General features: G+C 42.2%; 1 protein-coding gene across 11 annotated transcripts in view; it reads left to right on the top strand.

Moving 5' to 3' along the window:
- The window catches only part of EVL (Enah/Vasp-like), a 272,883-nt gene that overhangs the window by 237,791 nt on the left and 19,967 nt on the right, over window positions 1-15,125 (top strand). For all 11 annotated transcript variants that reach the window (XR_008915092.1, XM_056811275.1, XM_056811274.1 and 8 more), the window contains exons 5-8: window positions 7,785-7,846; window positions 12,362-12,594; window positions 13,534-13,655; window positions 14,008-14,068. Coding sequence is in view for 10 of the 11 variants with exons in the window: in XM_056811275.1 (XP_056667253.1) it covers window positions 7,785-7,846; window positions 12,362-12,594; window positions 13,534-13,655; window positions 14,008-14,068 (478 nt within the window). In the remaining variant the exon portion in view is untranslated. The remainder of the gene's footprint in view (window positions 1-7,784; window positions 7,847-12,361; window positions 12,595-13,533; window positions 13,656-14,007; window positions 14,069-15,125) is intronic.

Genomic DNA, 15,125 nt, shown 5'->3' with positions numbered 1-15,125 from the left:
TGAAGTTCAGCACCTGTTCCACAACTTGTAAGAGATTTCCATCAGACATTGAATGGCAAGTGACTTGCCCAATATCACACAAGCAAAATCTCCCTTGATTATCATTTAATCTCTATGCTAAGATACCTAATAAATAGTTTTCCTGCTTTCAAGCCTGGGTTTCTATATAATACACTAAGATATTTCAAACTATACTGCCAGGAACCCCAAAACCCCCTGAGTTTATTTGATTGTTTTAAATGAACCTGAGGTTGTTTGTGGATAGCTAGGTAGCACAGTGGATAGATAGACTGCTGGACCTGGAGCCAGGAAGATCTGAGTTTAAATCCAGCATCAGACACTTACTAGCTATGGGACTCTGGGAAAGTCACTTAACCTCCATTTACCTTAATTCACTGAAGAAGGAAATGACAAACTACTCCAGGATCCTTGCTAAGAAAACTCTAAATGGGGTTGTGAAGAATCAAGCAGGACTGAAATCACCTAACAGCAACAACAAGGTTGTTGGTTATTGTGCATGGGGAAAAAAATAGCTTCAGGGTTCTGGCAAGGTTTTGTTTAAACTGAAGGAAATGTTTGAGAACCCCTTCAATCTACCTCACTGCCTTTTATGGTTTGGAAACCTAGATGCAATCGAATTGGTAGAATGGAGTGGAAAGAACACTGAGATTGAGGTCAGAAGATCTGGGTTCCATTCTGTGATTAACTTGCTAATTGTATGACATTGGGCAAGGTACTTCATCCTCGAAGCCTCGGTTTCCTTGAACTTGGTGCTAAGGGCCCTTCCCAGTTCTCTTGTGTCATTGCCTGACTTACTGACAGACAGGACTAATGTGAGCACTGATAGTGATTCATATCTCTATGACCTATTAAGCTCTGGAAAACTCTTTGCTCCTTTTCCGTCTTGGATTCTCATCTCATGGGAGAAGGAACCGAGCCCGTGAGAGCTGAGCAATGACTTAACCAGGAAGATTCTTAGTTGTCTCCTGACTCCAATTCCCACACTATCTCATGTCTTGTTACCTTTATTGGAAGGCAGGGGTGGACTCTTTTTCATTCTCTCTCACTGCATTCCACAACACCCAGAACATAAACAACATTTAATAAATGTTTGTTGAATGAATGGATAGATGAGAGAAAGGATAAGTGAAGTTATGGACTTAATGGGACAACTAGTGGCAAAGAGGGGGGAAAACAACAACCCAGAACACATCCATCTAAATCTAGATGCCAAGTTGGCTATCTTTTGGCTAAACTTGAGGTTAACAAAAGCTGATTCTAATAAGAATTCTCTATGTTTATGAGAGCTTTCAGGAGATCCAAGTTCTGACTATGGATTTTCTACTAGCATTCTATGAAATCTTGAGCAAAATCACTTAGCCATTGTGTGCCTCAGTTTTCCATTTTAGCTGCCTCATTGAACTGATATGAGGCTCTTCACAGATAATAAATGCAGAAGCACTAATAAAGCTTTAAACAAGTGCTAGTGATCACCATTTTAAACTATTCATCCCACTTTCCCAACCTAGAGGGTTTTGCAAAGTGTAAGATTTGGGTTCCCTCCTCTCAGCGCTGGTAGATGGAAGATTTTCATATACACAGACAGGTCTGAAGACTCTTTGTCACATCCTCTGCCAAGCATGGATGGGAAATGCTAACTAGATTATTCATTTATCTAAATGAGCATACACACAATAATGCTGTGAGGTAGGTATGCTAAAATTAACCCATCCTTTGGATGGTGTGTCAACTCACCCTCCCTTTCCAAATAGCCAGAGGTGAAGGGTGCACATAAGCTCTAAAAGAAAATGCTTAGCAGGGGAAAGAACCTTATTCTCCAAGTCACTCTGACTTGCTTCATGCAAAACTGAGTATCTCTTCTGAGGAATGGGACCTTCTTTCGTGAAGACAGCCAGTTTCAAGCTATGGCAGTAAGGATGATCATGGAAGCATACCCCCCTTTTTTTCTAACTCTTACTTTCTGTACAACTCTAAGACAGAAAGGCATGGGCTAGGCAAATGGGTTTAAGTGACTTGTTCAAAGCCAGATCTGAACCTAGGTCCTCCCCACTCCAGGCCTGGCGCTCTATCCATTGAGCTACCTAGCTGCCTCCAGAAGCATAGACTCTTAGGCATTGAGAGAAACCTGAGAGTCACATAAAGGAAAGCTGCAAAGTGGGAGGAAGTGGATATACTTGGAAGAAAGTGACATGGAAGCCTAGTTCTGGGCAAAATAAGGAAAAAAGTGAACTCTCAAGGCCCAATGTCCAAGGGAGAGGGTCCATCTCCTCCACCCACCCACTCACCTACATTGTGGTCGGAGTATGTGGATAATGGCTGGAATGTGGAGAGCATGATGTGGACAGGACCAGTCCTACCCCCTCCCAATGAAGGTACCTCCCTACAGACCCCCCTATAAATCATTTTAAGTCTCTGAATATCTACAGAAACAGTATTAAAGCAGTCTATTGTTAAAAAATTTTTAATTTTAACACCTTTATTGAGCTAACAAGCACCAAAAGATGCACAAAAGAAGGCTGGGAGATAAGATGTCTCCACAAATATGGGGAAACACAGGTTCTTTCCCAGTAAAAATGTAATATGCCTCTGCAAAAAAAAAAATGAGGATGGACTCTCCTCTCCCAAATTATTGTGCAAGGAAACTCAAATCTCAATCACAAGTGAGACAAAACCCTGGTTAAACATGAATCAGGAAGAGTAGGAAAGCTGTGGCTTTTCCAATCCAAAACTCATGGGAAGTAACTAAGAGATAAGATAAAATTGAGATAGGAAAATAGGTGGAAGCTCCTCCTTTATTTTTCCTCTGTTCTGGGGTGGTTTCTGACCATTTTTTTTAACATTCCAAGTGGCCATATTGATGACTGGGCAATCAACTTGATGGACCAGTCTGCTTGTTAGGCATATCCCACTTCTCCAGGGCGCCTGGGTTATAGTCCTGACTGCCACCGACTCTGTGAAACTTGGACAACTTTCTTCAATTCTCTGAGTCTTGGTTTCCTCCTCTACAATGATGAGATTGGGCTACATGATCTCAAAGGTCCCTTCTAGACCTCAGAATTTTAGAACAGGACATTGGAGCTGAAATGGACCTCAGAGACCTTGATCAATTCTGACTCTCTCCTTTTACAGATGAGGAAACTGAGGCCCAGAGGTGTCCATTGATCCAGTTTTACGAACTGTCAACTTCACCATTATAGGATACTCCCTATATAATAACTCCCTACACAGATAGTCTGAATCATTTTAAAAATGAGGAAACTGAGGTTCAAAGATGTCCATTGATCCAGGTTCACAAACTGGTGACTTCAATGTGACTTTACCTTTCTAGGGCACTCCCTGTGTAGTGACTCTCTACAAAGATGCAATCTGAATCATTTTATAGATGAAGAAACTGAGGCCCAAAGATGTTCGTTGCTCCAGTTTTACAAATGGATGATTTCAGTATGACTTCACCATTACAGGACACTCCCTGTTCCCTACACAGAGGCAGTCTGAATCATTTTATAGATGAAGAAATTGAATTCAGACCCAGAGCTCTTTCCCTTACTCCAAACTCCCTCCAACTCCCTTTAGAATTCATGAGAATAATTTAATTCTGGAGTTGATAAATAGACCTCACTGCCAAAGACCTCCCTTCACACTCATTTCACACGCCGCCTGTGTTTCTGCCTTGGGCACTGTTTTTGCTTTCATGAATTTTGACTTCAGTGGAATACCATACCAAGGGAGTATAGCAGCAAAGGGTCTTCCTTGGAAATGTGTAGCCTGTTCCTGTGGCTAAGGGGCCCTCTAGCGGGCGTTCTCTAAGTGCCAGAGCTCATAAAGCAGGGAGAAACCAAGACATTGTTAGCTGGTGACCCTCCACCTTCCTCCCACCCACCAGCAACCCCATTATTGTCAACTGGGAAATGTTCATGTTGGCAAGGAGCCTAGAGCCATCTAGTCTGATGCCTTTGGTTTACAGATGGGGAAACTGAGGCACCCAAAGGGAAAAAGTGACTTGGCCAGGGTCATGTAGGGTCAAGATTTGTATCTCAGACTCCTGCTCCTAATTCCCTCTACAGTTTTGGTGTGGCACTTGTGTTTTGGTTCAGTGGTATCATCATTGGGAACTCCCTAGGTAGTCATTACTACACATAGATGAAGAAGTGTAACTCTCTTTGTAGTTTCTAGTCTTAGGGAATTAGTTGCCTGGGATAGCACAAAGCTAAGAGCATCAGAGCCATGGAGGGTGAGGTAGTGACATCACGAGGGCAAGTAGGGGACCAGCTGGTGAGGATGGAGCAGCAGATGGGGGTATGGGGTTCTCAGAAGAGAGGGGCAGGGCATAGTTAAAGGAGCAGATCATTTCACGTCCTTTATAGGACCTTCTTCCTCCAATCTGTAGTCACATAGCTAGTATATATCAAAAGGGAGACTAGCCCATCTTCTATTCCATCCTGCCTTTCTTCTGAAATAAAGGATAATCCTTTGGGCAACTAGGTGGTACAGTAGATTTAGCACCAGGCCTGGAGCCAGGAAGATCTGAATTCAAATCCAATCTCAGATATGTATTAACTGTATTTATTATTAACTAGTTGCCTCAGTTCCTCAATCTGTAAAATGGGGACAGAAACACTGGAGAAGGAAATGGCAAACCACTTGGATATTTTGACCAAGAAAATCCCCATAGACAAAAATCCATCCAGTCTTTTTAGTCAGAAATGACTGAATCACAAGACAACCCTTCATTTCTTAACAGGTGAGGAAACTGAGACTCACAGAGGTCTAGAGAGTCATCCAGTGTCACACTGGGAGTCAGTGACAAAGTAGGGATTTGAACCAAGATCCCAAGTGCAATACTCTTTCCTGTGTGCCACACACATTGCTCCAATTTAATCACAGAATATAAGAGCTAAGAGAGACCTTAGAAATCACTTGATCTGGGGATATCTAATTGGCTTAGTGGACTGAGAACCAGGAGGTCCTGAGTTCAAATCTGGACTCAGACACTTACTAGCTGGTTGACCCTGAGCAAATCACTTTACCCTATTTGCCTCAGTTTCCTCATCCATAAATGAACTGGAGAAGAAAATGGCAGACCACTCAAGTATCTTTGGCAAGAAAACCCCAAGTCAGGGATAGCTAGGTGGTTCCGTGGATTGAGAGCCAATCCCAGAGACAGGAGGTTCTGGGTTCAAATCTGTCCTCAAACACTTCCTAGGTGTGACCCTGGGCAAGTCACTTAATCCCCATTGCCTAGTCCTTACCACTCTTCTGCCTTAGAACCAATACATAGTATTAATTCTAAGATGGAAGATAAGGGTTTAAAAAAAAAAGAAAGTCATGAAGAATTGGGTACAACTAAAATGATTCCACAGCAACAGAGTACTTGTGATGTCGCTGAGACAACTTCATTAACTTGGGTTGGACAAGGATACAGTAGGAAAACAGCCCAAAGGCTTGGCTGTGACCTCAACCAAATCACTTCATGTCTCTGGGGTCCTAGTTCCTTCCTCTGCAACATGAGGACCTCTAACATCCTTCTTACTCTGACATTCTAGATTCTAAAATTCTAAGGTTCCTGTTCTGTGTTCTGTGTTCTGACTCTATGTTCTGTGAGTCGAGGGTCCCTTCCATTTGGGACTCTCTCCATCTTAAGTGACTGAGTCCAGTCCTTCATGCTCTAATGCTACTTCACACCTTCCCTGTCCCCAAGATGTCTTACTTGTGGTCCTGATGTCTGGCCCCTGGTCACACGAGTGCTAGAACTGAATGCCCAAGTCCCTCAGGAACTTAGACATTATTGCTGACACCACCGTGGGGTCCTTGGCCAATGGCTCATCGTGGCACAGAGATGATCTTGGACTGTCTGAGGCTATGCCAGGAAGAGGACCAGCCCTGGAAAGTCCTCCCAAACTGGAAGGACTGCAAATACAGACCTGGCAACAGACTGCTTGCCAATTCCTTCCCAGAATGGCGGCTTCGATGTCATCTTTTTTTCCAGCCAAAACAACTCATGCAATCTATTATGTTATCTGTCTTTCATCTTATCTAATCTATCCCCCTTGTTTTAACATGGAGGAAACTGAGGCCCAGGGGTGTCAGATCCTTGTTCAAAGTCACATCAGGAGTGGGTGGCAGAGGTGAGACTAGTACCTCACCAGCCACAAAAAAAGAGAGGAAAGCTGCAAAAGAGGAGTCCTAATTTTCCTCCTTTATGAGATGACTGGGTTAATGATGATGATGATGATAGCTAGGAATTTTTTAGTATTGATATTTGTTCTTAAGACCTTGTCATGGCATCAATTCTTTTTTTTAAAACCCTTAACTTCTGTCTGAGACTCAATACTGTGTGTTGGTTCCAGGGCAGAAGAGTGGTAAAGGTTAGGCAATGTGGCTTGTTTGAAGTCACAAAGCCAGAAAGTATCTGAGGCCAGAATTGAACTCAGGACATCCTGTCTCTAGGCCTAGCTCTCAATCCACTGAAACACCCAACTACACCCAGTATTAGTTCTAAGACAGAGCAGTGGCAAGGTCTAGGCAATATGAGTTACTTAACTTGCCAGGGTCACACAACTCTAAGGTCAGATTTGAACCCACGTCCTTTCAGTTCCAGGCCTGGCCACTGAGCAGAGTGGGCCTCCCTATATTACATTACATTACATTACATTACATTACATTGCATTACATTACATTACATTACATTATATTATATTATATTATATTATATTATATTATATTATGTTGTTATATTATATTATATTACATTATGTTATATTATATTACATTACATTATGTTATATTATATTACATTACGTTATATTATATTATATTATATTATATTATATTATATTATATTATATTATTATAATTTTCCTCCCTTTATTAATTATACTGCTTGAGAGAGAGCATGGTGTAGTAGATAGAATACTGGTCTCAGAGTCAAGAAGAATTAGATTCAAGACTTGCCACTGACAAATATTGGCTGTGCCACCTTGGGCAAGTAATTTAACCTCTCAATGTCCCTGAGAAAATCTTTAACTCCTGGGCAGCTATTAATCTGCATTGGCAGGGATTCCTCACCAGGAATTCCCTATAGTAACTAATAAGATCAAACATCTAAACCTGTTCTCCAAAAAAATGTTTTAATCATACTGGCTTTTGAAAATGGAAATAGTTGCTTAGGATTCATGCTCTCCTTTGTAGGCTGTAGTGCTGACAAGTTCCTTAGAAATCAAGTTTGATTCTCTCATCTTAGAGATAAAAGGGAAAAAAGGACCTAGAGGCTTGAAATAACTTGTCCAAGGCTGCACAGACATCTGAAGTGTCAGAGCTGGGATTCACACTCGAGTCTTCTGGCTCCAAATTCAGTGCCTTTTGCACCCTGCTCGTCCCTCCTGCCCTATATTTACACCATGCTCTGAAATGTGGACTGCCAACGGAAGAGAAAAAGCGATATGCTGGGGGAGCAGTTAGGTGGCTCAGTGGATAAAGAGCCAGGCCTAGAGATGGGAGGTCCTGGGTTCAAATCTTGCCTCAGGCACTTCCCAGCTGTGTAACCCTGGACAAATCACTTAACCCCACTGCCTAGCCCTTCCCACTCTTCTGCCTTAGAACCTATGAAAAATACTGATTCTAAGAAGGAAGATAAGGGTTAAAAAAAGTCAATATGCTGTTGTATGTGCAATGGTGGGGGATCTGTGGGATACCTCCCTCTTTTGAACTCTCCCAGGGTTGAGACAAGGAAAAGAGACAAATCTGAACTGTTCTCTTTCTTCCAGGCAAGTGATGGAACAACAGCAACAACGACAGGAGTCCTTGGAGAGAAGAACCTCAACTCCAGGTGAGAAAGGGCTAGGGTTCGGGAGAGGCACCCTGGCCTCTCTCCTCTCTCTGGGGTTTGCTATTAGAGCAAAAGAGGGCAGTGTGCTGTTGTAGAAAGTGGCTGATTTGGAGTCACATCAAGGTTCAGATTTTACTGCTGCTTCTTCCTACCTGAAGACCTCAGTTTTCTCATCTGGAATATCTGATCTCTGAGGTCCCTTTCAACATTGTGTAAACCTCAAAATTCCTTAGACTTATAAATGTTGGAAATTTCACCATTGGGATATTTCATACTTGGAAAATTTCTTACTGATAGTCTATTGGAATGGGAACCCCATTGGCATGGGAGGTTCTTTCTCTTCCCTTCTTAAGATTACTTTAGGACAGAGACCCTTTGCTGAACAATGGAAAGTATTCGAGTCTATTTTTTACATTTGTAAGAATTGGGAAGAAACTGGCAGGGGTTTTCCCAGAGCTTGGAAGGAAATGGAGAGGGAGAAACCTGGGTCAGTCAATCAGGCTGCTGCCATAATGATCTTTAGAAATTTTTTTGGAAGGGAAGACCTTCCTCAAGTAGCACCTCCATCTGGGAAACTTCCTCAGATTGCCCCAAACTACAGAGGCACCTGCCTTCTCTGAGCATCCCCTCCGAGCACCCAGTGCTCAGCAAAGGCAGCATGCTATTCCTTGTCTTCATCGTGTACAAATATTAGCACCTCAACTAGAATATTAGCTGCTTGAATGCAAGGTCTCATGTCTCCACTCTTAGACCAAGCTCTTAATAACTCTTACAATAGCCTTCTAGCCAGCCTTGCCGTTTCCCCCCTCTCCAGTCCATACTGTATGTGTTGCCAGTCATCTTCTTAAAGCACAGCTATCTACGTCATTCTCCCAGTCAACAACCTTGAATGGCTCCCCTGTATTTACAAAATAAAGCCATGGCACTTATGCTGGCATTGAAGGCCCTTCATGATCTGACTCCAACCTCTTACCTCTGCAGCTTCCCTCTACTCCTTCTGTCCTGGGGGACCCAAAGTATCCTGATTGCATCTTGGGCTCCATGCCTTAGAATTCCCTTCCCCTGATAATCTCCATCAATATCCATGTCACTCTAGAAAGTGCCTCCATGGTCCCTTCAGCCAGAATCAATTAATCAGCAAACATGTATTAAACATGAGCCTGCAATCACTATACTGCATAATAAGATGAAAATTAAATAGTCCCTGCCCTCTGTGGGATACCTCCCTCTTTTGAACTCTCCCAGGACTTCTCCCTTGGAGTACAGTGATTGCTGTAGAAGTCTTGCTTCTCTTTACTGGACTGTGAATTTCCTGAGGGCAAGCACTGAGTCTCATTCTTTGGTACCTCGCACAGATGTTTAGAGAATGTTAAATGATGGAGAGAGATGTATCATGGGCTTATGAAGGCCCCTCTTTTTACTCTCTAAGGAAAAAGGACTGACTACAAGGGAAAAACAGGGAAGCTGGTTGTGACTCAGACATCTAGCCACTGGAGTTTATTAAGGAGGAGGGGTGATATAGTTGGACCTGACCTTTAGGAGAACCACTTTGGTAGTTGAATGGAAAGTGGGTTGGAGTGGGTAAGTCATTTTCCCTCTCTGGATCCTGGGGGTCTTCATTCAAGATGAGTTTGGACTAAAGGTTCTGCAGCAGCAGTTCTCAAGCTTTTTGGTTTTAGGAGTCCTGTCCACTCTTTTTTTTTTTAACCTTTACCTTCCATCTTAGAATCAATACTAAATATCAGTTCCAAGGTAGAAGACCAATAAGGGTTAGGTAATTGGGGTTAAGTGACTTGTCCAGGTCTGAGATCACATTTGAACCCCCCAGGCCTGGCTCTCCATCCACTGAGCCTCCTAGCTACCCCATCCCCTAAGAGTATATCTTAAAAATTATTGAGGAACTCTTAAAAGAGCTTTTGCTTATATGGGCTATCTCTATTGATAGTCACCATATTTGAAATTAAAATACCTTAGTAGTAGTATAAAAATAGTTTGACCTCTTGGCCCACCTTTTTTGGTCTCCTTTGGTGACCCCCAAAGATCCCCAGATTGGCCTTTGAAAACTACTCTTCTCCAGGTTCTCTTTATGCCATTTTATATTCCTGAGACCTACAGACTTTCTGGTTAACATGGAAGCCTAGCTCACTTAAACTTCAGTAGGAAATTTGCCTTTCAACAGCAAAGCCCCAATGACCTGCCTTCCCAGGGGGAAAGAGTGAGAAGAAACAAATTCAGTCAACTCTTGGTCATGCAACAGCTTGTTTAAGTGTTCTTAACAGGGAGTGACCCATAGACATTCTTTGTAAAGGCAATTTGATGTAGGAGAAAGAGCTCTAGATTTGAAGGCAAAAGAACCCAGGTTTGAAATCTGACTCTATTTACTATGTGGAAATGGACAAATTGCTTCCCTTTTGTGAACTTCAGTTTCTTTTTCTTTAGAATGGTTACAAAAATACTACAGAGCTCCATAGATTTAGCCTTAGAAATACTTCCTAGCTGTGTAACCCTGGGAAAATCATGTAACCCCTAAATTGCCTAGCTCTTGCTATTTCTTAGAACTGATGACAGTTTTGAGTTCCGAAGACAGAGGATAAGCATTAAAAATATATATTTGTACTATTTACCTCAAAAGGTTGTCAGGAGGAAAAAGCTTCGTAAACTTATGAGACATATAAACATATTATTTACTATATGTCTCCACTTTCAAATCATTCTAGTTCAAGAAAACACACAGAACTCAAACTTTACTAAGCAGAATTCATTTGGTTAAAATCAGTTTGATCAGGACAGTTTAGTGGATAGAGTCAGGCCTAGAGATAGGAAGTCCTGGGTTCAAATCTGGATTCAGATACTTCCTAGCCGTGTGACCCTTGAGCAAGTCACTTCACCCCAATTGTCTAGCCCTTACCACTCTTCTTCCTTGGAATCAATACCTAGTATTAATTTTAAGACAGAAGATTAGGATTTTAAAAAATAAATTTAAATTAAATTAAAAAATTAAAAAAAGATTCAGTGTGATCAGGGCTAGGAGTCAGGAGATCTTAAGTTCTACTCACTGTCAGCTCTTCCATTTATTATATATGATCTCAGATATGATAAATTAATTCCCCAGGCCTTGGTTTCCTTACTTGTAAAGTACTAGTGTTGAACTAGATCATTTCTAGGTCCTTTGCAGCTCTGATGTACTATGTTCTATGATTCTAAGGCCCCTTCTAACCCTGATATTCTGGATTCTGACATTCTTTCCAGCTATGATAATCTTAGTTTTATAATCATGAAGCCCATAACCAATAAAATATTAAATATTCTGATTACAATGCCTTACTTCTGTGACATTTTATCTTCTAATGTTCTTTTCCAGTACTCATAGTCTACATTCTTTCGTTCAAAGGTCCCTTCTAGCACTGATATTCTACAATTCTTTCCATAAGCCAAATACCCATCTCTAGATATCTTCATAAAATACATGCTCTCCTAGAAATTTCCCTGCATTTCTGTCTATCTCCAGGTTCCAAACATCTGGTGCCATTGTACTCACGGTCTGGGTGGGGCCAACAGCCACTGCATACCTAGCATGACTTTGAGCAGATCTGAGTCTAAGACAGTCCTTACATTCAAAGAGCTGGTTTATTTCATTTCCTTATTTCCCACCTGACTGTAACATTTTTGGAATTTCCCTGACTTTTCACCTCACATCAGGTAATTTTCACACACACACACACACACACACACACACACACACACACACACACACACTATCTTTTGTGTGTTTTCTTCCTTTATTATAAGCTCTTTGAGAGTAGGAACTTTCTTTTGTCTTTTATTTTCCTATTCATATCCTCAGAGCTTAACCTAGTGCACATAGTAGGCACAAAATGAATGTTTATCGACTATTTTATTTATTACTATTCTTCCACTAGGGAGAGATAATTGGAACAAAAAAAAAAACTTTGTCACAACCAACAGTATGTAAGCAAGTTTATGGTAACAGAGAGATTGTGTGGCAAAGCACATGATAGAATGAAAAGATTCATGGAATTGAGAGACCTGGGTTCAGATCTTGGCTCCTACACTTACTCCATGGGTGGACTGGGCAAGTCATATGTCTCTGAATCTGTAAAGGACAAGAATACTTGGGCTACCTGTTTTAAGACAGGAAGAGGTTGCTTTGTAAATTTTAAAGAAATTTATGAAGAAAATTTTAAGAAATATAAGCTATTGTTGTTGATTGTTGTTATTATTCATATTATTATTATGGTTTATACTCTGACCCAAAATGCTGAGATGAGAGAAGGAAACAAATGGTCAGGAAGGGGAAGGAGAGATCTCAGAATGCTTCTTAAAAGAGAGCATTCTTAAGATACCACTTGTTTCTCAGAAGGGAAGAGCTCCTTGACCTTCCAGGGTCTTTCCCAGGGATTCAGGGATGGGCAAGGATCCTGCTTGGGAGAGGGAACAAAGATGGAGATATTAAAGGAAATCTGCATTCTTGACCAGATATTTCCATATTCCTAGGTCCCATCCTCCCCCCAGGACACCCCTCGTCCACAGCCACTGCCCCTGTACCTTCAGGAGGGCCACCCCCACCCCCACCCCCACCAGTGCCCCCTCCACTCACAGGGGCAGCACCACCGCCACCGCCACCGCCACTGCCAGTAAGTGGGGTGCAAAGCGCCATCCATGACGATGCTTCAGTATCTGGACTTGCAGCAGCACTGGCTGGTGCAAAACTACGGAGAGTCCAGCGGGTAAGCGAGGGAACTTGCTGTGTGAAAACCAGCCCTGCCTGGTTCTTCCTTTTCCCACCTCCCTATAAATTTTCCAAAGGAACTTCAGGGATGAAATGTAGAAGAATATCAAGCCTGGAACATTTGGGTTCAAATCCTGGCTCTCACATTAACTCCTTGTGAGACCTTGGCAAGTCATTTCCCTTTGGTTGAAATAGAAAAATCATTGACTATGTTATCAAAGGACCTGGATTTGAAACACAGTTCTGCTGTTAACTATCTTTGTAACCTTGGGCAGGTCACAATCTGAGACTCAGCTTCCTCTTCTATGAAATGCAGGATTGAGACTAGCTAATCTCTGAGGGCCTTTCAGCTCTGACATCCTGTTGACTGTGAATGGTATCTGTGAAGACTCGCTGTTTATAATTCAGAAAAGGGTTCCCCTACTACAAAAGGTTCAGTTGAGTTTTGTATTCTCCAACCTCTGCTCTAGAGATGCTCCTAGTGCAATAGGCCACCGGCTGGACCAAACTCTTTTGTTGACTACTTCTGGCTTATTGGATTTTGAGCCAGGAAAACCTGGGATACTTACCAGCTGCCTCAGGCACTTGTTAACTGTGTGTCAATTTCTTTGAGCCTCAGTTTCCTTATCTGAAAAATGGGGGTTGGGGGAGGTGTTGGATTTGGTGACCACCAAAGTCTTCTCCAGCCCTAAATATATGATCCTATTAAGTCACTATCCTCTTCTATATATAGGTCAGTTGGGTCCAGTGATCTCTAAAAGTTCATTCCAGCTGATGATCTATATTCTGTGATTCTTAAGTCCCTTCTAGCTCTGATATTCCATAGTTCAAAGTGATCTAGGGTCCCCAATAATTGCTCTTGCCAGAACTGCCTTCCCTCCTCTCACTCCATTCCCATGGTCTTGGCCCTTTAGAGTATCATCTTCTCTGTCTTTAGCCAGAAGATGGCTCCGGAGTTTCCAGTCCCAGTGGAACTTCAAAGTCAGAAGCCAACCGGACGAGCAGTGGTGGTGGCGGGGGAGGCCTCATGGAGGAAATGAACAAATTGCTGGCCAAGAGGTTGGTAGGCTCCTGGCCCCATGGGCTTCTGGGATCAGCATCCCCTCAGTGGTGCCCACAGTCTAGCCCTAGCCATAAGGCATCATGCTAGCTTGACTAAAAGATAGAATATGTGGCAGCTATAATATGAGATAAGCCTGGAAGATGAGGATCCCTAAAGAGTCATGGGACTGCTTGGACTGTACTCCTTTGACCTTGTATACCTCACCTGTGAGAGCCTTGGCCCTGAGAGATGGCATGATCAGTGTCTTCCCCAAGCTGCAGCCACCTGAAGAGGAGGCTTTGAGCCCAAATGTGAACATATAAGTATTTGGAGTGACTGACATGACTGTCTCTCTTTCCCTCTTCCTAGGAGAAAAGCAGCTTCCCAGACTGACAAGCCAGCAGATAGAAAGGAAGATGAAAGCCAAACTGTAAGCATTGACACCCCTCCTGTGGGGCTTCTATAGTTCAGTTCTGTAGTGAATAAAATGCTGAGAAACAGGATTATGAGTGTGAAAAATAATTTTATTAACTAGGCTAGCAATAATCAATAAACAAATGGTCAGTGATCTCTCTTGGGATCAAAGACAAAAAAATGTGGAATCCTGAATTATTTAAATACAGCTCTGACAGCTCATTATTCAGCCTTTCCCTAGAGAGAAAAAGACATTTCTAATTGATGGACAATTAATGAGGATGTGGGTTAATGTTTTCCAGGCCCTCCCCATTATTTTATTGGGGGAAGTAATATGAGGAGTGAGGCCTGGTTGTGAGAGTTTAATATCCTTTGATGATCTAGGTACAATGATCCGGCTCCTAGACAAGCTTTACCTCCATAAGCCATGTCACCCTCCAGTTCAATGGGGGAGACCAAGGGCTCAAGCCTATCACCTCTGGCAAATATCTAGTTCAGGTCGTTTCTATTTACAAAGAAGAAAAGACTCAGTTTGGGCAGGGTTTATCCCAATGTAGAAGAAGATCTTTTATGGTCAGAAGCCTTTTGAAAGAGAAGGGAATATTACAAATTTGTATTAGGAATCAAATGAAACAATATTAATTTTCCTCAATTCATTCCATTGAACAAAAAGAGAGGCTGTATGGTATATGTAGGAGAAGGATTCCTAGACATATCATTCAGCTCTTCCTCACTAGTTAGATGACCTTAGATAAATCACTGCCTTACTCTGGCATCCCTGCATTCATCAAATAAAGGAGATGGGTTGAAATCCCTTCTGGTGCTAAATCTTCAACCCTAAGACATATTATCTGGGAAGTATGAGAGATCAAACTATATCTTTCCAACTCCAAAAATGTATGATTTATGAGGGCAGCTAGGCAGCTTGGTGGGTGGAGAGACAAGCCTGAAATCAAGAGGTCCTATGTTCAAATCTGGCCTCAGACACTTCCTAGCTGTGTGACTCTGGGCAAGTCACTTAACCTCCATTGCCTAGCCCTGACTGTTCTTCTGCCTTGGAACTAATATATAGT

Source organism: Monodelphis domestica, chromosome 1 (genome assembly GCF_027887165.1).
Source record: "Monodelphis domestica isolate mMonDom1 chromosome 1, mMonDom1.pri, whole genome shotgun sequence".
Lineage (NCBI taxonomy): Eukaryota > Metazoa > Chordata > Mammalia > Didelphimorphia > Didelphidae > Monodelphis > Monodelphis domestica.
This window is presented reverse-complemented; position numbering and strand designations above follow the sequence as displayed.